This window comes from Manacus candei, unplaced genomic scaffold (genome assembly GCF_025592945.1).
Source record: "Manacus candei isolate 608988 ecotype Guabito, Panama unplaced genomic scaffold, ASM2559294v1 h1tg000151l, whole genome shotgun sequence".
Taxonomy (NCBI): domain Eukaryota; kingdom Metazoa; phylum Chordata; class Aves; order Passeriformes; family Pipridae; genus Manacus; species Manacus candei.
Genome location: NW_026138199.1, coordinates 466,088 through 490,218, shown reverse-complemented (window position 1 = coordinate 490,218; position 24,131 = coordinate 466,088). Strand labels below are relative to the sequence as shown.

The window sequence follows — 24,131 nt, the reverse complement described above, 5'->3', positions numbered from 1 at the left end:
GGCATACAAAGGACTTGCAGCAACATCTTGTTGCATCTGAGACATCATCATGCCCATCATTTTATAAAGGCATTTTTCCTTATGATCAGAAAAGGAAACAAAGCTATCAAAAAAGGATCTAAGAATACTCTGACATCTGAAACAACGGCAATTTGCTTTGATGACCTCTGTACAGAGCTGAGCAAAACTTTTTAATTTACTGCAGATAGAAAACCTAGTTTTTATATGAAGTATGTGCATTCAGGCTGGTCCAAAACATTTGTATGCACATGCAAACTTATATTTAACTTTTATCTTTATTTCAACAAAAGTAAATTTAATTGCATCTTTCATCAGGAAAGTCTGAAATAATCAATGCCGAAGCCATTTCCACAATTACTCACTTCATTCTTCACTAATTGATGTGGGCAAACTGTTTCCTGGGCTTTTTTATATATATAAGAACAATTTTTATATATAAGAACAATGATGAAGAACAAATATTCCAGCACTGCTATTTGAACTGGATTCATATTAATGGAAAACCCTCCATGGAGTGGATGACAAACCCTCTCAGAATGAAAGCTTGGCTCTGATACACTTGCTGAGCAACTGGACACTTCCATATACACAAAAAATCTAGGCAAAGAAGAACCGAAATGGAGGACCTGAGGTGTGGGAAAGCTGTTAACCATCCCACTTGCAAGCAAAAAAGAGAACAAGAGAGAATTAGTATCTTTCTCTAACATGTGTATGCCATTCCTGTAACATCCTTCCACATCCCCAGCAGCACAGTGGGGAAGAGGAGCAGCCTAATCCCACTATAATGCTACTAAATACCAACTAGTGCTCATTTTCAAGGAAGCCACGGTACATTTCTTCAGTTGTAATTCATCCTTCTTCCCACACTTCAGAGAAAGGTTTTATTATGTAGCATTTTTCATTATGACAAACATGAATCCAGGAGAAAGGCTGCTGTTGCATTCAGCTTTTTAAAACACAACACACTGACTGGCGAGTACAGGTATCATTATACAGGAAATCAAGTCACCCAAAGCCTCTTCACTGTGAAGAGAGTAAAACCGGGAAGGTTCACAGAACACAGAGAATGGAAAGAGGATCAAAAGCAATTTTCAAGGCATACACAAACTGAAGAAAAAGGTGCTTCGAAGTCTACTCTTGTTTTCCTCCCTTTAAAAGTCTATACTTTGAATAAAAGTCATTGGGGAGGAGGGGAAAGGTCATCACCCAGTACTTTTTCTAAATTAAGTTCCACAGTTTTGTTTTTGTTAAAAAGAAGTAATTTATAATTTAACACCTGTTTCAGGATTCTCATATCTGTGGTGCTGTTAACAGTGCACTTAATTGGCATTATCAATTTTTTAAAAAAAATTAAAAAGCAGCTCTGAACTTTGCTTCTGAGATGGAAGCAGTGTCTCTGAACCAGCAATGATTCCTATTACTCTTGCTTTGCATCTTTCAAGGCCTGAAGTCTTTCTAAAAGGGGTGGGTGGGAGTAATGCCACATTGAAAAGATCCAGTCAGAAACAGGAAAACCTAAATTATCTTTGTTTAGCTTGATCAAAGCAGAATATAGGTCTTTAGCCTTCCCAAGTTCCTTGGCAAATGCATCTGCTTGAAACTCAAACCGTCGGCTTAATACAGTCAAACAAAATGAGAGAACCTGTGGAGAGAAATGTATTAAAAATTATTTTAAAATTCAGCTATCTGCAAATTCCTTACAGTAAATACTACTATATCTACCTTTCCACATCCCACACATTGCCGTGGCTTTAGAATGATCTCACTAAGGTTTATCCACGCCACACCTTAAACCAAGAGTCTTACTCAACATGCAGCGCTAGCCCTGATTATTAAAATGAGACACCCAATACGGCCGCTAGAAGCTTCAAACTTTCCCAGTCAAAACAAAATCATTATTTAAATAAGATGATACTTCAGCGTCTATGTCTTGAAAACAATTTACCTCATTGTAAGGTGAAAAAATGAACTGGAAAATAATCATCAAGCCTATCAGGGTAGGCTGGGTGTCATAGAAACCAAATGCAGTAAAGAGTTCTTTTCGACCAATTAGCACAGCAAACAAGAAGAAGCAGAGGAAGGAATTCATCTAGAGAAAGGAAACAACATTCTTGATTAAGATGAGTCTAAACACTACATAATATCACATTACAGATTTGCATAGGAATGCCACTGTAAATCACTTTTGAACTAATATACAAAGAGGAACAAACAGCTGGTCTTTACCTACTTTCTGAAAATGCATGCAATAAAGAACCATTATTTTCAGACAGAGAGCAAAAAAGTAGGCTAAGTAATGAAGGAAGATGAAAAGATAAGAAGACAAGTGAGGAGGGAGTAGAAGATAGAACCCATCTCCTTGGAATTAAGCATAGGTTCTAAAAGTTTAAAGGTAAACAAAATGTGTCTGTGCTGTGTTGCACTTCCTTTCCTGGAAACAATCTCCGCTTCTATCTAAGCCGTGCAGCACTGTGTACAGTTTGCCTGGCTTTTCAGAGCCAAGCGGCAGGACCATGCCTTACCAAGTTTTCCAGAGAGGGCAGTCGGTACCTTTTCAATCTATCCAAGTGGCTGTTTGGTCTTTTTACAGCAATGTGAAAAGAATACTTTTTGTTATTGAAACACAGGGAACAGAAAAGAGGGATGGCTGTGACAGACAGCAAACAATACAGAAAAAGTGTAAGACATCGCAGAAGAATTTGTGACAAATTTCTGAAAGTGAGGATAAAGTCCACCTATTACAGCAAAATAGTAGTATCTAGAAAGTGGATCCAAAGACAAATTACATGAGTTAGGAATGTGGCAAAATTACTGTAACAGTTGGCAGCAGGGATCAGTGCTGATGTCAGAAGTTGGAAGGTAATCACCTTAAAGAAAGCAAGAAGAGCCTCACTGAAGTGATCAGCTGCACAGGTAAGAAAATGCCAATGCGAAAACAGAGAGATTTGCTTAAACCGGAGGAGTTTAATTGTGATGTTTATAGCCTGAAAAGCTTGTGAATAACCTTAGAAAAAGAACAGAATAGCACTCCTGGAATGGTGCACGCATCTCAAGATACCATGGAATTTACAGAAGGTGCTTGGAGGGCAGCTAAGAGAAACAAAACAGAAAAGGCTGAGAACTTGGAGAAAAGAAGGCTGAGTGATACCTGGAACAACACAGATCTACACCAACGCAATTACATATCTCTACGGAGATTACTTCATTGTTCACCCCCATTTTGGCAAGCACCAAGAATGGCACAATAAAGTTATTTATCAATAATTAATGCACAAGGTATGAGAATACAATATAAATAAGAATGCCCTCTTGTGTCAGATTTCCTAATCCTCAATCACATTCCTTCTCAGCTTTACAAGGAACGAGGCTGACAGAAGCTCTCAGACACATGTGAAGCTTTCTCAGAGGTAAAGACAAACAACTAAAAATCTCAGGCTGGGAGTCAATACACATCTAAGCCTATCCTTAGCACAGGGATGGAAACAGAACTGCAGAGAAGGCCCTGAGATTCAAACAGACAAGCATTACAGAGCAAAAAAAATGTGTCCCAACTTGTCCTGGTATCATCCAGGAAAGGGTTAATTTTTACTGTAGGTAGGAAGGGGCACGGCTAGGACTCAGAGGTTATTCTATACCACCTCACATCATTGCCACTGGAGATGGGGGGGAGACTCTTCTGAGGAGAAGGGGTTTCTTCTAGTCAAGAGAACCTGGCGGCCCAGTATTGTCTACTATTGTTTTGGGTTTTTCTTCTGTGTGAATTCTTTCTTTTCTTGTATCCTCTGTCATTAGTATTGTTGGTTACTGTTCCTTTTCTTATCTCATTGCTGTTTCAATAAATTGTTCTTATCTCAACCTGTGATCTTTGCCTTTTGTGCTTCCAAATCTCCTCTGCAATCCCGAAGCAGCGGGAAGGAGGAGAGGAAAAACAAGGGAGTGACAGAGAGCTGTGTGTGGTTTGGAAAGTGTCGATGGGGGCACTGGATTGGGGAGTACCATTCCTAAACCACAACACAACTTCAGAAGGCTGCACAGATGAATTAAAATGGCAGCAGACATGCTTTCTGAGAAGCTCCCTACCAACCAGATGAAGCAAGGACGGGACAGAAAGGTGAGTGCATATTCACCGTAGAACAAGGAAAAAAAAAACCAGACCAACTTTCTGTCACAGAGCATATCAGTGTACACCTGAATGTACACTTACAAATCTGGAAGCAAGCAGGCATTTGGAAACAGCAATAACTACAAAATACTCCAGAAAACACCCCAGTTTAAATAACTTACCTGGCTGATAATAATATTTTTGACAGTGTGACCTAGTTTCCAGTGACCCAATTCATGACCAAGTACAGCTAGAACTTCTTCATTTTTACATCCTTGTTTCTTATTCTGAGGGAATAACAAAGCAGAAGTAATATCAGCTATGACTGAACACCACTGAATAAATTTCTTACTTGTTTGTTTTTAACTTGATCACTTAAGTGTCCCTAGATCAGGCCATTCCCTTCTAATAGCAGGTACACATATATATTGAGCCTTTTTCATGAAGATACTTACAAAAATATAACCTTTTAAGTTCAGGAAGATTTCTACCATGAGGTGGTGGTCTCTTATTTCAATGTATGCAGATACGTTGATGAAAACCTGGAAGAACACTGGAAGATTTGCCTTCCAAACTCTCTCCTACTATCCCCTGATTTCATCCTGTTTCTTTACTCAAGAAAAGCAGTACGATGGAGGCAGGCATTCAGAGCTGCAGACTTTCAGAGAGAACTGAGAGCAAAGCCCTCTCCCTACTTCCTTCAACACTCAACATGTGGCCTTCCTCCCAAGGCACCAGTGTTCCTTTAAAAAGGAATGACAACATCCCTGCCCTAGTCAAAAAACCCTATGAAATGCCTTAAAGCTATCATTAGGAAGGACATCTGCACCTTTGCAGGTACATCAGCAAGTCAAAAACAAGCAGAAGGGCTGAAGAACCTGTTGAAATGGAAAAAATGAGTCATTATAACTAGACCAGGTGAGCTCAAAATCCCCTCCTCTCATCACCCATTTCTGCAGTTTTTGCCAAACCAAAACCTGTACAAGGAGAATTCCACCACCAACATGGTGTCAAGAAACAGAAGCTGGTCTGAGCAATAATCTAGACATTAGCCTAACCTTAGCTGCACAAGTCATTTGTTTTTCTCAGAATTACTCCTTCAGGTTCTTCAGAAAGTATTCCATCAGCTTTAACCATCCCCATACTCTCCTGAGGTCACACCAGCTGTTAGAGCAGGCTCCTGATGGAGAGGCCAATGCCAGGCCACCATTCTGTTCTTGATCAGGGTGGGAGAGGATGCACATGTAGAATCTGTCTGTGTGTGCTCACGTGCGTTCCTCCTGCACCAAAAATTCTGCGTGCAGTAAAAAGCACACAAACGACACACTGAGAATTAAAAGCATTTCCTGCAAAAGGAAGCTTTAGTGCGGCAGTTCCAAGAGAGGGAACATGAACTAAAACCCTGAACAGGTCCTTTATTCAGACAATTACATGGAAGGTCTAGTTTTTACATGTTTTGCTAAAGCCTCTATGGATTTTACAGTCTCTTTGATGCTCCAACAGCCCCAAAAATTCCAATTAGCAAACCAGGAATATTTTGGTGTTGAAATCAATAGAGTTTGGTTTTTAGCAACTCAGAACCTTTAAAATACATTAGAAAGCACAAGGGAATCTCACCAAGAAGTTAATGTAAATAACAAGATGAAAAACAAAGACAAACTCACTTTGGTTTTAGACTTTGTTTCTTCATTCTCACCATCTTCTCCTTCTGCTGGTTCTTTGTTCAATGCAGAATAGTCTTCCAAGAGGGTGTCAAAGAGCACTATCCGCTTATTCTTGAAGAATCCGTAGAAATAAGCATTGCTATGAGAAGAACGCTTAGAACCTGATGGAGAAAATTTACATTAAAGATCATGATCTGAATAATCCCCTGCACCAAAGCCTGTGCAGCATGACACAGACCAGACTCCTCCAAAGGAATTCTCAAAGTCCCCAAATGAACAGTACACAAACTCAGGCAAATCGGTTTGCAGACAGAAGCATATTTTAAAATCTAAGTAATGATGACTCCAATAGAGAAATGTAACACAAAAAGCACTAAAAGTGTAAGAGCAGTCATGAAGAACTAATGTCCAAGAAGAAAAGCAAATTCTATTGCATTTTCAGGTTTAGATTGGAAAGAGCATTCTGCATTGACATTGCCTCCTGGCAAAGAACCTGTGCTAAATAATTTAGAATGTGCCAGCAAAGATGATTGGAAACAGATAAAGATGAAGATTTTAGAAACAGATAAGGAGAAGATGAAGAGATGAACTACAGGTAATATTATTTTTGTTTGAAATAGGTCATTTTTTACAGCTACCTTTATCTAGATCAGGTCAATCATGGACTGTTTCTACCATCAAAACATCTGAGGCCAAGAAACTCATCTCTTTCCATGGAATGTCCATGGTTTCAGCTGATTAAAAAGCTTTTTTTTGACTATGGAAAGAAGCTGTTGCAACATCAGGACTGAAAGATGTCTCTATGAGAGCAGAGGTGGGTTTTTTTTACAGCAAAAGATAAGATACACTATAAATGTATGAGCCACATAAATCCCTTAGAGAACAAAACATCTACTGTTCCACTGGAAGCCAACCTGTGGGATGGTCATGGTGACCTTCAGCACCAAACCAATACAGATTGACAGAGGAAGAGACTGGTCAGAGTATGAACCCTCAGTAACCAGTCCCTTCTCAGTGAAGAAATCAGAACAGCCAGAGGGTAGCAATGTTTCCTTTCACCTGTGTATCATAAAAAACTTCATTCTCCACTAAGTGTTGGTAGAGAAGGAACCTTTGTAATCTCCCTCTTACAGAATGAACCCTGAGATTACAGGACTTGGTTGGGCATGCTACCAAGAAGTCAGTTCCAGAGTGTGAAGAGCCAAGACAGAGTTCAGAAAAACACTGGCAAAAAGATGTTCACAAATCCAGTCCCCCATGTCAGAAAGGAATGGTGCTGGCTCATTGCTCTTAAGGATGCTACACAAAAAAAACAGGGAGGGGGTTGGAGTTTCGGCAGCCTCCCTGCCACTAAAGCAGACATCCCGGAGAAGCCAATGCAGCACACTGCACAGGGGCTGCAGTACTGGCTCACAGGACTTTCACCATGGCTAAAAGCTGGGACAGAACCAGCAGTACATTTGAGAAAACCTCTGCACTGACTCTCAACCTTGAAAAGCTTCAACTTTGCCTGAAAAGAGAAGAGTTTCCTGTGCCCCAAGTGTATCAGTAGTTCCCAGCAGCACTGAGGCAGAGCATCGGCAGGATTTGACCAGCCCAAAGTTTAGAAAATCACAGCTTCCTGGCTAGATAAAGCCTTCACCAGCCTCTCTGACTGCAAAAACTCTACCATTTTAGCTCTTTATGCCATCTCATATGGGTTTCACCAAGTTTCAACACATCTGAGCCTCACAGGTGGAGCACAAAACCAAAACAAAATTTGGAAAACCCCTGAAATCAAGTTCAGACAGGAGCAAAATGAGTAATACTGGAAATGTCAGATAGTAAAACGGTCCATGAACATGGAAGCAGAGAAGAAGTGACATGGCAGCTGGCATATTCCATATTCCATGACCTAAGAAAAAAAGATAAGAAATTCAGTACTAGAAAGTGAAAAAAATTAGTCTCAAGTCAGAGGTGTAAGTCCATCCAGCCACACCATAAGAAACCATACCTGTGAACAATTTTGGAAGAAATAGGCATTTTTAACTTTCAAGACTTTTTCAACTGTTTCACCAAGGACTTTGAGACGATTAATGCTAAACTGAGACTAGGAAAAAAAGGTCTTCCCTTGTTTTACAGTTCTAAAACTGTAATCTTGACTACTTTCCTGCTTCCATTCCTGACTGAGCCATGTATTTCCATTCTACAAGAGCCAGGTCAATGCTTCCAACCAGAGGCTGAGTTCAGGCTGTACATTCAGCTTCACTTTTCTGACCTCAGGGCAAAAACCAGGGAAATGCTTGTCAGAGACTGAAATGGTTAATGATTTATGCATTCTAGGAGACTTTTGCAGGCTTTTGACTTGCATGATACCTCTGATGAGCAGTCGAGCCCCTCCCTCCCTCCAGTGCTGAAGGTGTGAAGCCCTGAAAAGGCAAGAAGCCGAGCTCGCAAGCTTTTGACTGTTGATACCTCCGCTGAGCAATCAGGCCCCTCCCTCCCTCTGCTAATCTTGAAAGGCAGGAACCAGACGAGACACAAAAAACCTCAGCACAGACCCAGGAGATGTTGGAGGCTCGAGGCATGGCCCGTGACAATAATCATGGATATAATAACTCATAACTTCTTGGAGTGTGGGGGCTTCCCTCCTTCACCCCCAGCAGATCAAGGCCACCACTTCAACTGACAGACATGGAAGCATCGCTGGACCCCGTGGGCGGTGACTATATACATCTGTCCACTCTCAACTTTTCTTTCCCTTACTCTCCCTTGCTCTTATCCTGCCTTTCTCTCCCCTGTGCATTTTCTTCCCCTCCCCACCCCCCCAAGGTTATCTCTGTCTCACACTGTTGTATGACAGCACCCAAACTGCTAGCATGCCTGTTGATACAGAATTGTTAAAATAAACCTTGCCAGTATATGTTTTCAGACACTGATTATTCAGTGTCGTTTCACTCTAATCCACCCCAAGGGAATTATTGATAAAAACCTGGGTTACCCCCCTCCCTTTTTCTGGGGCGGGTGGTAACAATGCTACAGACATTGACAACTACTGCAGTATCTGAACAATGCAAGCAACTGCCCTACTACAGCATCCACAATCAAAACTAAAAAAACCCACAAATTCAAAATTATAAAGTCTTTTTTTAAAAAAAAAGAATAAATCTCACCTTCAACAACATACACCTTAGTCAACGGGAAGTCAATGCTCTTTGCCATTGTTTCAATTTGTTGCTTGAGCTCTCCCTCCGGAAGTGGAATGAATTTATCAAACAAAGGTGCAATATAGTCTGCATAGATTGTAACAAGCACCTGCAAACACATTGGGATATTAAGAATGGGGCAAGGAAACGTGTTTAGTGTTAAAGATGGAGCCTAAGTACAAAAAGAGGGCATAATTTCAGAAAGAAAACACTTGATAAAGCAGAGTCCTGTATAAGGGAAGATCTATGGCCAGGGTCTCTACGGACTGCTTCGTCTGGTGGAAGGTCTGCAGTTTTGCAGTTCAGCAGCAGGACAGGGCGAGGGCAGGTGCACAAACCAACTACACACCTCAGCAGAACTGGTGTGAACAGTGCAGAAGACAAGGCCGCTGGGCAGCTGGGAGCAGGGGGGTCATTGGTGACAGGCTGTCACTTCCACACAATTCACCAATCCTGGAAAGCTCTGAAGTGTTTCATACTGAGCTGCAGAGCTGAAGGATCCAGGAGACAGTCTCACTTTTAACTCCTGCTAACTTGCAAAGCCACAGTCTAAAGAGAGGTAAGAAATTTCATGTCCCCTATTTTCTTTCCCTCCTCCCAGCTGTCAGGAGGGCTAAGGAACTGCCTGATGCCTCTGGGTCCACCTAGACCCCCCTCAAAAAATATCACCATAGTGCTTCAAACTGGTATCAGCTGCAGCTCAGCTGAGCAAGCCAGAACTAGAATAACACTGTGTTGGGAAAGAAAGCTGAACTCCCTTTCCTCACACTCTGGACCTTCACAAAGTGATTTTTATTTATTTATTTTAAAAGTTTAAATTCTGGTTAGCAAAAAAGGAGCAGGACATGAGAAGCAAATGGACATAAACATTAACTTTGAAGTTATCTTCACGTTTTATTTCACCAAAAACAACTACCTGGACTTTTGACAGTGTGTGCACTGTTGAAAAAGTTCAATGAAATCAAAAAACAGGGAAACAGACTTCTGCAAAGTCAGAGCAACTGAGGATATCAATATGAAGCACCACTAGAAAATAAGGGGGTTTTATTACTGTAACTGTTAAGGGCTTAAACCTGTGCAGATATTTTGCAGCAAGTGTAGGAGGGTATTTCATAGAGCAGAAATCAGCTCTTTAGTCCAGACCAGTCTCAGACCATCTAGCACGTAGGGACTAATTTTAAGGTTTTTTTATCTCAGATCTTTGTGTAATGCCTTGATATCAGCAGACTGGTAGAAGGATGCAACTCTAACTCTGATTAAAGAGTCATGGAACTGGAATTTTTCCCTAAACCAAACTCTAAAGGGTAAACCTAACACCTCTTAGGGTGGTTTTGCATGTCAAACTAACACATTAAGGCCTGAAACCCTACAAAGCTGCAGTGAGGTGGCAAGCCTAAGAGCACCAATTGTCTGGGCATGCACTTAATCTGGCATGGACTGAAGGGACAGTGGCATGGACAGCCAGGGTCGAGGGCCTGGGAGAAGAGTGCGCCACTAGGTCTTGCTATATATTCTTTTAGTACAGGAAGATTGTAACTCTGCCAAGACATTTTTTCTAGCTTTTGTTAAGATAGGCCAACCCCTGTTTTATCAGGTTCTAAAGTATCTGTAATACCTCAAGACAAAATCTACACTGATAGCTCAATGGGAAGGCACAGGCAGCTCAAAAATAAAATACTAGTTTGTGATATGAAAGTGAGAGAAAGAAATATGGTGTCAGCTGAGTATGTTCTGGTTATCACCTTGAAATTTAGTGCTTGGTACTACTCACCTACACCTCTTCTTTCTAGTAAACTGTCGTGGGTTGAGGTGGCTGGGTTTTTTGATAGTGAGGGGGGCTACATAGGGGGCTTCAGTTAGAAGCTGCCAGAAGTTTCCCCCCCAATGAAGCCAATGATAGCTGGCTACAGGAGGGACTTCCTGCTGCTGGCCAAGGGAGAGCCAATAATCATGCCTCTGTGATAACATATTTAAAACAAGTTTGCTGGGCAGAAGAATTTTTTCCAGCCAGGGGAGAGCTGACCGAAGCTCCCGGGAGGCCCCGCCACCTCCCCCACTGCGGAGGTGGTGGTGGAGGGTGTTGCCCCACAGGCTAGACCAGGGCGGCAGAGTGGGCCCTGCCGGCAGGCACTACCCTCCCTTTCCCCCGGCCGAGTCAAGCTGGGCCAGGGCGGCCTGCCACGGTGCAGCCGAGCCCATGCTGGAGCAGATGGATGCATGGAAGAAGGCCATTACCCCCTGCAGAAGGCCCAGGATGGAGTGGAGTCCTTCAAGAGACTTGTGGCCTGTGGAGAGGAAAGTCCACACCAGAGCAGTTTATTCCTGGGTAGGACTCATGGCCCTGTGGGGGATCCATATCGGTACAGCTCACCCTATGAAGGACTGCATCCTAGGAAGGATGGAGAAGTGACCCTCGGGACAGTAGATATGGAAGAACTACTGCCTGGGGGGTGGACCCACGTTGGAGAGGTCCATCAAGGACTGTTACCTGTGGGAGGGACCCCCCGGAGCAGGGGAAGGACTCAGAGCTGTGGCCCCCCCCTGTAACCCGTGGTGAGGACCATGGTGAAGCAGGCTGTCCCCCTGCAGCCCATGGAAGGGTGACCTATGGGACAGCAGATCTGGAAGACCTGTTGCCTGAGGGGTGGACTTGTCCCCCTGCACTGCTGAGGGGGAAGGAGGGAGAACATGGAAGAAAGGAGGGGTGGGTGGAAAGTGTGTTTAAGACTGTTTTATTTCTCACTCTTTAGATCTTATCCTGTTAGTAATAAATTTTAGTATTAACCCCACATTGAGTCTGTTTTGCCTGTGTGACCTCTCCCAGCTCAGAGCAACTTTAGTGGGTGCCTAGAATCTGACCAAGGTCAACCCATGACATAAACCTGCTCAATAAAGACTATAAAAGGGGCATTCAGAAAATTTCTCATATGAGCTCATACAACATTTTTTACCATCTGTATTTTAAAGAAAAGATGGCAAGAATAAATACAGTCAACGACAGGTATAAAGGAGGTTAAAGAAAAAAATCTTTCAGTGTACAAATGAGGGCAGGCCATTTCAGAAAATCCTGTATCTTTCATCCTGAAACTACGATTTATTTTAAAATTTCAACTTAATCCTTCTATGAAAAAGCAAGTCTTTAAAGCCTTAAAGACTAAACACTTCACATATGAACTGGATATCACATAAAGAACTAATATCCAATTTTGCAAATAATAAGGCTTCACTAGAAGTCTGCAAGTATGGACTGCTTCACACAAATTGACAGAGAAGTAACTCAAATGCTGAGTTAGGATTTAAGAGCATGCTGCTGATCAAAACTTGCAAGAAAAAGAACAATTCTTTGAGAATTGTTGTCTGCACAAATCTTTCTGTAACAGCCATTTCAATACAAATGACCTGGCATTTTTGACACCTAACATTATGATTTTTCAGAATATGTTCAGTGACAAAAAAAGGGAAGATGTCAGAGCATAAGGGCACCTGGACTGGAGAAGCTTAAGAAAGAAAACAATCACAATTCCTACCCAAGTATTCCTAAAAGTTTTCTTGATAGTGCCCTCCACTTCAACCTGGAAGTCTGAACTTGAGATGAGAATTAGGGCTTGGTTGACCCATACTTACTGTTAGGCTAATAAGGCAGCCTTTATTACATCACTGTAATGTAGTAATTCTTTCAATTGTTAAGGTGCTTTTCTAATCTAAAAATGAATGATTATATACAACAGTACTTGTGTAATTTCTGCCTTGGGTGAGCAATGGTTTGTATATTAAGCAAAAAGACAGTAGAGCACTATGCTGAAAGAGACAAAAAATACAGCCTTCAGACCCTGGAGTAACAACATAAAGTATCAAATGCTTATGATGTATATAAAAAGATCCTTTTATATAAACCCTAAAACCATCAGTTACAATTCAGTATGAAAGCAGCTATATAAACAGAACCAGGAATGGAACATTGCTACTCACCTCGATACCAAGCAATGCACTGAGGGCTGTGTGCAATAACCTAAGAGAAATGCATGATGCAAATACAACTGATCAAAGCATGATCTGCTTTGTCTTGCCAAACTGCCAGCAGTTGTCCCTGTGCCTTTCTATATTTAAGAAAAACCCATCACCACATAGTGCTGTATTTCCACTACCTATTCTAAAGCTTTTTCAATGCTTGTTTTTCAACTGATGAAGACACTCCGGTATTGAATAGATAAAATATATCACATTAATGTGGACAATTACTATGAGCTGTTATTTCTGAACAAGTACACTGAGAGCAAGACACTGTTAAAGTTTGTAGACACTAAAATTCACATGAGATTTAGATTTTTCTCCATTTCCTTTCAGCTCTACTCAGTGTGCTGAGCCATGCAAATAAGTTGGTGTTTGGAAGAAACCCAAACATATTCTCATACTCACCAAGGAAACAACTAAGGTAAAGAGCCAGGCATAGATGAAGAAGTAGTCTCCCCCTATTTTAATAATGTAAAGTAGAAGAGATGTCACTGGCAACAGAATACACTGAGTCACAACAAACTTCTTGATAGCATCCTTAAAAAAAAATCCCAGCGTCTGAAAAGAAAGGATAAAGAATATCAGTGATATGTCAATGCAAATATTAATGTGTCACTGCGGTTAATGAACTGATCCCTTCAGATAAGACAAATGGGAAAACAGCGATGCCAGTGTGGTAAGGAAATGAGAGTCAGTCAGAAAAGGTGGAAGAACATTTTCAACTCCTCTGCTAGTAGCTCTTTACACGCGCACGGATGCAAGCCCATGCAGATGCTTTCTTCTTTAGTCTGACCCAAACCCTTATTTTGTGTTGCACATTCATTAAAGGAGAAAAGAAAAATTTAAGCTTATCTTTACCAATCTATATCCCAGACATCAAGGCATTCTTAGAGAATAAGAAATACTCAAAGAAACACAGCTACTGTAAAATGTTTTGTCTTCCACTTAACAGTTGCCTCCATTCGTCTTAACTTTCAGTTACCACTATGCTAATTGTCTTAAGTGAAAATATATAGAAACCCTATTACAGATTTTCAGCAATACATTGGGCATTTTACTCCAAGCTTCCACTGACATGGAGTTACTACTCAAGTAGTTGTCTTGGGTTTTAAAATTAGTATAACTTTAATAGAAGCAATAGAAATTTCAAAGACCTCTACCTGAATGAATTTGATATAGTGACTCTGCAACATGATCAGACACACATCTAGCTCTAGAAGCTTAATATGTAAAGATCTTTCCAACAAGGCCATACTGAAAGCATATACTATTTTAAAGAATTTGTCTGCAAATAAAAACAGGTCAACTACAACCCATTTAGCTCATATTTGCATTTTAAATCTTTCTTTACTTCCAGTTCCACAGTCTTGGAGGAGTAGAACTAGAAAATTGCACGGTGTCTTTCATCTTTGCCCAGTATATTTCCTGCTTTCTAAGGCAAATATGACCTTGAGAAAAATCCTCATTTTCAGCAAGCCATTCCTAGAGAAGGAGTCTATCTGAAGATCAGTCAATTATCACGCTAGAAATGCTAGAAATTCCCAAGTCTGGGCTGGTACCGTGTGTGAATTTGGCTCATTCACCAAGGACCAGCCCTTCAGTCTGAAATGAGAGACAGAAATTTGACTGTGTTTGTAAGACATTTAGTACCTCAGACTGAACTGGACCTGGACTGAGCCTTCAGCTCTCAGCATGAGGACCACTGTGTGGCAGTGAATAGAAACGAGACCCCCCTGGGATGATGGAAAATGGAGGATCCTTTATTAATGGCTGAACAAGTTCTTATATTCCAAAAAGGTGTGCTAACAAAACATCAAAACATGGGGGGGGCAGTGCAGTCCTGTTCAATCACTTTAAAGCTTCTTCCCAGGACACTTTTAATTGGTCATTTTTTCACAGGCTTCCATCAGAACTTCAACTCCCAGCGTACACCGCGACCATTACACAACAAGCATCCCGTATTAACTCACTCGTAACCCCACACAACTGCTGTGAAAAAACCCTTGTAAAAGATATCATGCAGGTAGCTCAGTCAAGCACTTAAATCTCCACGGTCAGTGCCAAATCTTCTCATTTGATTAGGCAGTGCTTGCACTGACAACAGTGAAGTACACAGATTGTGTGCTCCAAGAAGAAAATGCTCAGAGATACACCCAGAATACTGCTTACCCTCCCTAAAGCACACAAACCACATGAATTCTGCAGGCTCTCAAGGCACTTTTAAAAGAAGCCCAAGCTGTTAAGTGCAGTATTTGGCCCTCTACTGCACAGAGGCAGGACCTGATCAAGTTAAGTTCTCCATCAATCAGCTAGTCTGCCGACTGGCTCTAATTCTACTGCCAGTCTCTGGACTTAAGTGTGCTGAACATAAAGGGCTTGCAGACCCTGCACCAAGATGGAACTTATTCCTCACTAAGGTAAGAGAAGCAACTGAGCTGCAGGCCTGATGCAACTACTCAGGATTGACATGAGAGATAAGAGTGAGAGATGGCTTTTGATGTGTTTAAGGATTCTGAATGTCAAAAGGATGTCTAAGCTAGGCCAGAAGCAAGAACAACGACTTTGCCAGACCTTACAATCTTTGAGGACTGCAGAACTTAAGTGATAGCTGGAGAATAATCCAAATACATTAAACAGATATTTCCTCTGAAGAAAAGATTGGTTGACTCATGCTCTGGAAACATGGGAACATTCCTTCCTCCCTTGCTAGGAGTGGATGTTAGCCTGCCAGTGTGCTCACTGTTAAGTCTACAGAAGAGAAGGGGATCCCCAGGACTCTGCCTCAGAACCACCTGGGACATGAATGGTCATGGACACCGTCATTCTGACAGCAACCATTTCCTCACTGGTAAGAGAAAAAAGTTAACACATGGGTTTTTAGAAGCACAAGACTTTTTCAAAAGACTAGAGTGCTAAATGGAGTATAAAAGAGTTCTGAGTTTGTCACAAGCTCAAGGTTTATGACTAATTAGAACAATCTTCAGATTTGCTTCCCAAAGCCTGGAGCAGGATCTGCCATTGGCCCAGTATTCAGACATCGCAGGTGGGGCAGACACGTGGCCAAACCAGCCTTGTTGCTTTCTGGGAATACACACATAAAATTGTGCAGTGAGAATTTTCACAGTTGGGCTTCCCTACTTTAACAGTATGCCACTAAATAATTGATGTGAACCAAAATAATACTGGATGTGTCAGGACCTACACATTTCTGTTTTAAAGGGTGCAAACTGATCACTGCATTTAGAGCTTTTTTATCACTTTTTTTTTTGTTTTTTTTAATAAAAAGGAATATGAAACATCAATTCATCAATTTACCAGGAACGTAAGGGTTTAGAAACAAACTAATTTCACTTCTTTAGGTCTTACCTTGCTCAGTCTTCCTGCCTCCACAGAGACTGGAAGATGAAATTGGCAAATACCAGAGCATATCTACTGATATTAAAATGAGCCAAACAGATTTATCCCACATCTGCTACCCATCCAAATTTCATTCTACTGCAAAAAAACCCCCAACCAATCAACAACTTCCTAGGAGACTTGGAACAGAAAGTAATGTAGACAAGACCAGCTCGGTCCAAAGCAGAAAGCGTATCTTATGCTCTTGCATGAAATGGCTAATGATGTGTCCCACATTGAGGTTCTTCTCCCAGAAAGAATATCTGATCTCACGAGAAACTGATACTGACACAGGTTAAACCAAGTTGTTGAAAGAAATTAAGAAAGCCAGAGGTACCAAATGAAGAGCTGAATTCTCCAGTTTAGTAAAGGCTGATATAAGAAATCAGCAGGCAAAACAAAATGAGGAGGAGAATAATTCCTCAGTTTTCTTTCACCTGGTCAGTGTCCATAAATCAGGACTGACCCTACTAAGCAGTGATCCAGACTTCTAAGGGTGCGCATATGAAGGGCAAAGAACAGTCCATCCAAAACTGAATGGGTGAGGTATGAAACATTCTTGGTCCCACCCCCAGAACACACACTCAGAGGCACAGGCTCACAGAGGTGCTGCAGCATAGGCACTCCTGCAACAGCCACAAACTGCCATTGCTCTGATTTTTATGCAGTGTAAGTAGAAGAAATGTTCCTAAAACCAACGATCTTCGGCACAGATATGGACAGACCAGTCCATCTAACCAACCTGAAGCCATTGGGTCAGTACAAGTGCTCTCTGCAATACCTGTTGATTGAAGCCATGTTTCTCTTCTATGACAAATGTATTATATAAACTCCATGGGAGACCAGTCACGGCACTGAAGAGTGTTGCAAGCAGCAGAAATACCAATGACTGAACAATCTAAAACAAAAAAACAAATAAATCCACCTGATATTTACTGACCCATAACATAAATATTCTGGGTGTTAAAAATGGATTTTAGGTTTAACTGAAACAGGTTAGAAGATGAAGCTAGATAAATTCACAAACATAATTTGTGATGATTAGATTACTGCTCACTGGAATAGTTTACTAAGGATTTGGGACACAAATTTGGATACATGCCTCATCCACAGCACAAAGACAACATAAGCAGTAACCTCAAATTTCTTACCCTTTTACTGTGCAGGAAAATCAAATCTAGGATAAGTAAAAAGACAATACCCAAATAAAGAGCACCCAAAAGCCTGACCCACCACATGGTTTGACTCAAGTAGCTACAAGACTCGTAGGTTTTTAATATACAAGGCTATTTTAATTAGTAAGCTAATTTAAAAGTCATATACTGTTACCAGTTTTCAGATTCACACCATCATTGTGTACACCAGGAAGTATCTGATATTTTTACTATAATATAGGGTAGTTAAATCCCACTTTTAACTAAATGCTAACTTTGAAATAAAAATTACTGCAGCATGGAACAAATGTTCTCACAGAAATATAAAGCCTGCTTACCTCATATTCTTGTCCAAATCCAGCATGACCAGAGATCTGACCAGACAGTTTCCAGAGAAAAGGAATTCCTCCACAGAGGAGAATCATCTTGAAAACAAAACCACATAGCAAAGATACAGTATGAAAGACTGTCATCTTAATCTACTAAAATTTCAGCATGATAAGGATCTTTTAAGGGTGAATAAGACAAATTTTATAATTAGGCTTTTTGTCTCCCTCTGATCTTAACAGTGATAAAGCAAGCCTGGAATATCTGGCTGAAATAAAGCATACTAGTAATTCTAACACAGCATCTCCCCTTCAGTTAACCTGCTGGGTTAATGAATCATACTTCAAAAAGGCAAAAGTTTGCAAAAACTGACATCCAGTTTCATCAGCTTTGGTCACAACAGCCTCTTTTAAGTTCAGGCAGTTCCAAAAGCCAATAAAGGATGCAGTTTAAGTTTGAAGAAAGTGGCAAACCTGGACAGTAAAGGTCACCTCACTTGAACTGGAATGTGATAATCCCAGAACAGATTCTGACAAACCGAAAGACACAGCTCAGCATCACAGACAGGAGCAACAACTCATCATTACAGACATGTAGAGAAGCAGCTGCACATAGCCTACACATGAGGGCTATCCATGGAAAAGCCCTCTAAGATCATTGAGTCCAGCTGTTACCCAGCACTGCCAAGCCCACCACTAACTCATGTCCCCAAGTCCCACATTCACACATCCCTCCAGGGATAGTAACTCCACTTCTGCCCTGGGCAGACTGTGCCAGGGCTTGAAAACCCTTTCCATGGAGAAATCTTTTATCCCAGATAAACCTCCTCTGGAGGGGGTTTAACTTGAGGCTGTTTCCTCTTGTTCTCTGTTCCAATGCTTGACCACCCTTTTAGTGAAGAAATACAATACCCAATATATATAATATCCAGTATAAGAAATACAATATCCAATCTAAACCTCTCCTGTCACAACTTCAGGCCATTTCCTCTGGTCCAGTCAGTCCTGGGAGAAGGACACCGGCTCATGTTCAGCTGCTGTTGACCAGCACCCCCAGGTGCTTTCCCAAAGGGCAGCTTTCCAGACACTCTGCCCCCAGCCTGGAGCACTGCTTGGGGCTGTTGTGACCCAAGGGCAGGACCTGGGAGCTGAAAACTGTTTCAAAAACTGCTCATTCAGGCCAGTGTTCAATTAGCTGAGAGCTTTAACTCACATATTCCATGTTTTTTTCCTTGGCTTTTGAACATCAGCATCACTGTGACACAATCAATTCAATAATGGCAGCAGCAGTTTGAGACATACCTATTTTCCAGCTGTCTATCACCATCACAGCTGAAACAGTAGAACAACATACACACTAAGATGCTTGTTGACTTAGTAACTGGCTTTGGCTGCTGCTTAGAAAGCACCAGCATAGTCTGGATTTTGTGGCTCAGGTGTGGAAGACAGCTGGATGCACTAATTTCCTTAACAAATCAATCAGCTACCAAAATCATTGTAGACCTGTTATTACAGAAACAGGGACAGAACAGAAAGAAAAGTCAAGAGAGAAAGCAAAAGCTGTGCTTTTCCTACACAGGCAAGCACAATCACAGAATGGTTTGGGTCGAAAGGGACCTTTAAAGATCACAGAATGGTTTGGGTGGGAAGAGACCTCAGTCCAACCCCCCTGCCATAAGCAGGGACACCTTCCACTAGACTAGGTTGCTCCAAGCCCCCTCCAACCTGGCCTTGAACACTTTCAGGGATGGGGCAGCCACAGCTTCTTCATGGACCACTGACCCAAGAAACCCACCGACTCAAAAGAAGAGAAAGACTGAGAATTAGCATGAGAGTAATTTAACCAACAGAAAGTAGAATACTAACTAATAAAAGAACTATGTAACTTGTAGCCAACAAACTTCCATTTTGTTTCCCAATATGTACAAATGGCATAAAGTTTTGATGACCAAGGAGCCAGCCTTCTGTGGGTTACCACCAGCTCCCAGAAACCCCAACTGTCTTAGCCTGTCTTTGAAGGAGAGGTGCTCCAGCCCTCTGGCCATTTCTGTGGCATCCTCTGGACCCACCCTGGCAAATCTGTGTCTTTCATGCACTGGAGACCCCAGAGCAGGAGGCAGCACCGTTGGTGGGATCTCACCTGAGCGGAGCAGAGGGGCAGAATCACCCTGTTACCCACACTGCTGTGGATCAGCACAGGACGCAGTTGGCTCTCTGAGCTGCAATTACACGTTGCCAACTTAAGCCCTATTTTTTGTCCACCAGGACCCTGAAGTCCCTGTTCACAGGGCTGCTCTCAATCCACTCATCCCCCAGTCTGTGCTGGTGCATGCCCTGACCCATGTGCAGCACCTTGCACTTAGCCTCGCTGAACTCCATGAGCCTGTCAAGGTCATCCTGGACAGCGTCCATCCCTCCTGCCCATCAGCCGCCCTGCTGACCCTGGTGTTAGCTGCAAACCTGCCGAGGGTGTCCTCAGTCCCACTGCAGATATTATACAGCATTCACCCTAGTATGGACCCTCGAGAACCACCACTGGTTTCCACTTGGAAACTGAGCTTTATCTCCTTGGATGCAGCCATCCAGCCAGTTCTTTATTAATCTAATAGTCCATCTGGCAAATCCAATTTAGTGGCTACAGTGTTGTGGAGGACCATAACAATAGGCCTGAATGAAGATAAGCACAGACTACAGATTTGGCTCTTTGAATAGCAGTGGAAAAGAACTGCATTTCAATCATGTATATTTTCCTTAAAAACAACAAGGGAACCTGTTTTGCCTAGAGCTCTTGAAATCAAGATAAAGCTTCAGAACTTTTTGACTCATTGCATTTGCTAAGCGGTACCACCTTACTGTGCCCACCAAACCACTGCTGGAGAGCAGCTTCGATTTACAAATTAAACACTGCCTCTAAAGTTGCTCAGAAACACAGAAGCTTTTCAAATTCACATAAGAATTGCCTCAAGTTTTACTCAGCATACCAAAAATCCCAACAAAAAGAAAATAACATACTGCACTGACACAACATCCTTACAAATACATACAAAAGGAAACAAAGTACAGGTTGGGCTGCACAAAGGAGATCAGGAAATGTGGAAGGTAAGAGGTGTCACAAGTCTTAAGCACTGGGTTTGCATCATCATTCTACAGTTACATGACTGGCTATTTTACAATCCTATTTTCATTAGCTTTTATGACTGTCGTTTTTGCTTCCTTAAGTTTATCATGAAATAGGATCATACTTCAATTTTTCTTGGCAATGCCAAGCACTTGAGGATTCCTTTTTGACCCAGTTGTGCTACTGATGAGCAATGCATTTCAGCAGCAAGTTGGAACAAAGTATATATGTATGTGATCTTCAAACAGTCTTAAGAGTCTTAGAGACTTCTAACTCAGTGGTTCTGTTTTTTTCATACATGTGAATGTTACTTGCCCAATCTAATTCTTATATTTCAGAAGTATCAATTGGTACTCTCCTTGTTCTCACAAGCTTCTCTTTTTATCTTCTACTTAAATTTTATCTAGAAATGAAAGTACTTGCATCCTTCCAAACACAGGGAAAGGTCTGCATTTTAACAATTTAAAATAGCTCTCATGCTGCTTCATTATTTGGCAACGGAAACCATAATATATTAAATATAATAAAATAATAAAATGTAAGGTAATGTTGTAGTTGTGCAGTATGACTCAGCACTGCAGAGAGAAATTACGTGCTCTCTGAATAATTATTTCTTATATAGCAAATACAGCCACAAATAAGGAACACAAAAACGTCAGTGTTTGCCATAAGACGCCAGAATGCCAATGGTGCAGCTACACGGGATCATTAAGAACCAAAGTGTTTCACAGTTCAAGTACATGAAAAATATCACATGCAAGGTACTTACGGTGCCCTCAATCTCTGAATAGAGGCCTGACCAAAAGCTGAAAGTACTTTTGTCCAGCTGATAGAGACGAGATTTTTCAAATGTTTCTGAATCCATGATCTGTCCCAATTCTTGTGGTACATGTGTTGTTGTTCTATACACCCGTCTCTGAAAAATCGAAGAAACTAAAGTCTACATCTAATATTTTTAAGGAGACAAGATTTAAAAGTAACATCTAACATGATACAATGGGCCACCACGGAAAGTTTAAAAAAAACCAAAAAAAAATCAACCAACACACAAAGCAACAAATATTCCTAAATGCCTGTTTTCTATCAAGTTCCAAATACAAAACTGAAGCATAATTATTAACGTTACAACCAGGAACTGAGTTGCTGACTTATTAACTTATTTAATAGTTCAAATACAGATCACACAAACTGATTTTTCCACAGGATGTGACTTACTGCACCACAGTAAAGACTAAGCAGAATTCGAAACCAAACACCAGATCCTCCAATGCAAACCATGAGACTTCACCAGAACACAGATCTACAGCGTGGCTGCACAAACGAGGTGCTATTTCATTCTCAGTACAGAACTTGCCACTTGAAAATTTTTAAAGAATGAAAGTCTTTTCCCTCTGATGCCTTATCTTGTTTCAGTATACTTACCCCTTCTCAAAGGGTACTCTCTGTCACTTCAAAACACATTCTCCCTCTGCCCGGGGCACAAGTCTGCAGTGTCCCCGATCACAGGGCTCACAGGAGCTGGCAGCACCGCTCCCTGTCCTCTGCAGCGCTGCCCACGAGGGCCTGGCACAGGCAGGTGCGCGGGTATGGCCCCGCGTTCTGGGCGCTGGAGACACCCCGGTGTGCGGCTGCTGCTGAACCTGCCACGGCTGACCCTGCTCTGCCCCACGGGCAGGATGGGGGTGGAGAACCTGCTGGCAGGAGACAGCCAAGATCTGACAGAAGGGACACTCCGTGTTGCAATGATATACTCTGCCATACGAAAAGGGGTGTGGGACGTGCCTTCCAGGGTGGTTATCACTCGGTAGCCTCCTGGAGGAGGCGAGTGACGGCCTGTGCAGCGCTTGCGGGGTTCCCCCCGCTCTGTCCTTCACCTGTCGTTACTTCAACCCACGCGTTTCCTCATTTTTACTCTTCCCGCTCTCTCAGCTGTCCCGGGGAGGAGAATCGAGCTTCTGGGGGTGCTGGGCCGCCAGTGACCCCACCGCACTCACACAACTCATCGTTGTGAGCATCCTCACCACCCGCTGAGGCCGCACCCCGGGACAGGGCCAAGCCCTCCCCAGGCAGGCGACAGGCCTCGCCTCGCTCGGCCCCAGCCCCGGCCCCCGCCACGTGAGGCTGGGCCGGGCCCGGCACGGCCCCGGCCCGCCGGCTCCCATCCCCACCGGAGCCCTGCCGACCTGCCGGTGAGCCAGGAAGGCCTCCCAAAGGTAGACGGCCCAAGAGAAGAGCAGCACGGAGCAGAAGATGCGGCGCTCGGCCGGCAGCTCTGCCCACAGCTCCCCGGGCAGCGCCATCGCCGCTCCGCCCGCTGTGCGCTGCGGCGCCGCCTGGCGGCCGGAGGAGCCGCGGGAGGGGGGCGAGCGGGGGGGGCGGGGCGGCCCTGAGGGGCGGGCTGGGCTGGGCTGGGCTGGGCTGGCTCGGCTCCGCTCGGGCCGGGCTGGGCTCAACTCGGCACGGCTCGGCTCGGCTTGTCCACCCCAGTCAGGAGCCCACAGGGCTGGGTCAAGGCACATGGAGGTCAGCCTGGCGAAAATCTGAGTGTCAATGCACCAGATATTTAAATTATTTTTCTCAAGTTACCCAGACTACGCACAATAATGCATATAAAAGCTTGCTAGTACTTGTCCAAATCCTTTTACAGCAACACTAAGAGAAGTACAAAAATTAACACTGACTGCTCTAGTACTCACTGTTTTTCTCTCCTGTGCCTATTGCAGGCAGCCCCTTGGCTGTCTCTCAACAGCTGTTTTTTATCTCTGTGCAATGCAGTATCATCGATTCTAATCCTCCTATAGTAAGCTCTGTTAAGTCCTTCCTAAAATAAAGCAGGCTGGCATACCACATCTTCCATAAAGTCATTTGTTTGGCTGCTTGCTCTCCCATTGCAGAGAGATACTGCTGCAGAGAAATTCCCATAATGTGGGCTCCTTCCTTTTTAAGAAACAGGGAAGAATTCAAGGGATTTGCTGCTCCTGGTCATGCCACCAGGGATCTGCCACAGAGGCAAGCAGCTGCTACGGACCATCCCTGGGGATGAGGTGAGGTAGCAGTTAACTTGGCACATAGTAGTGACTGACTCACGTGAAGGACGATGAACTGGGCTTCCCAGTACAAGAGAGACATGGAGCTACTGGAGTGAAGGGCTATG

At 42.7% G+C, this 24,131-nt stretch overlaps 1 protein-coding gene across 4 annotated transcripts; it reads right to left on the bottom strand.

The window, feature by feature from the left end:
* Positions 1-866: 866 nt before the first annotated feature.
* On the bottom strand, positions 867-23,320 carry ZMPSTE24 (zinc metallopeptidase STE24). Of its 4 annotated transcripts, none has more exons than XM_051772258.1 (11): positions 23,161-23,320; positions 21,747-21,893; positions 17,872-17,958; positions 17,122-17,277; positions 13,389-13,541; positions 8,940-9,081; positions 5,788-5,948; positions 4,579-4,665; positions 4,306-4,410; positions 1,967-2,110; positions 867-1,663 (listed from the first exon to the last, which is right to left on the bottom strand). In XM_051772258.1, the coding sequence occupies exons 1-11, from the start codon at positions 23,275-23,277 to the stop codon at positions 1,439-1,441; spliced, it is 1,524 nt and encodes a 507-aa protein (XP_051628218.1). In that variant the 5' UTR covers positions 23,278-23,320; the 3' UTR covers positions 867-1,438. The 4 variants fall into 4 exon arrangements, with proteins under 4 accessions (XP_051628218.1, XP_051628219.1, XP_051628220.1 ...); XM_051772259.1 differs by having other exon boundaries at positions 17,161-17,277; XM_051772260.1 differs by lacking the exon at positions 4,579-4,665.
* Positions 23,321-24,131: the final 811 nt, after the last annotated feature.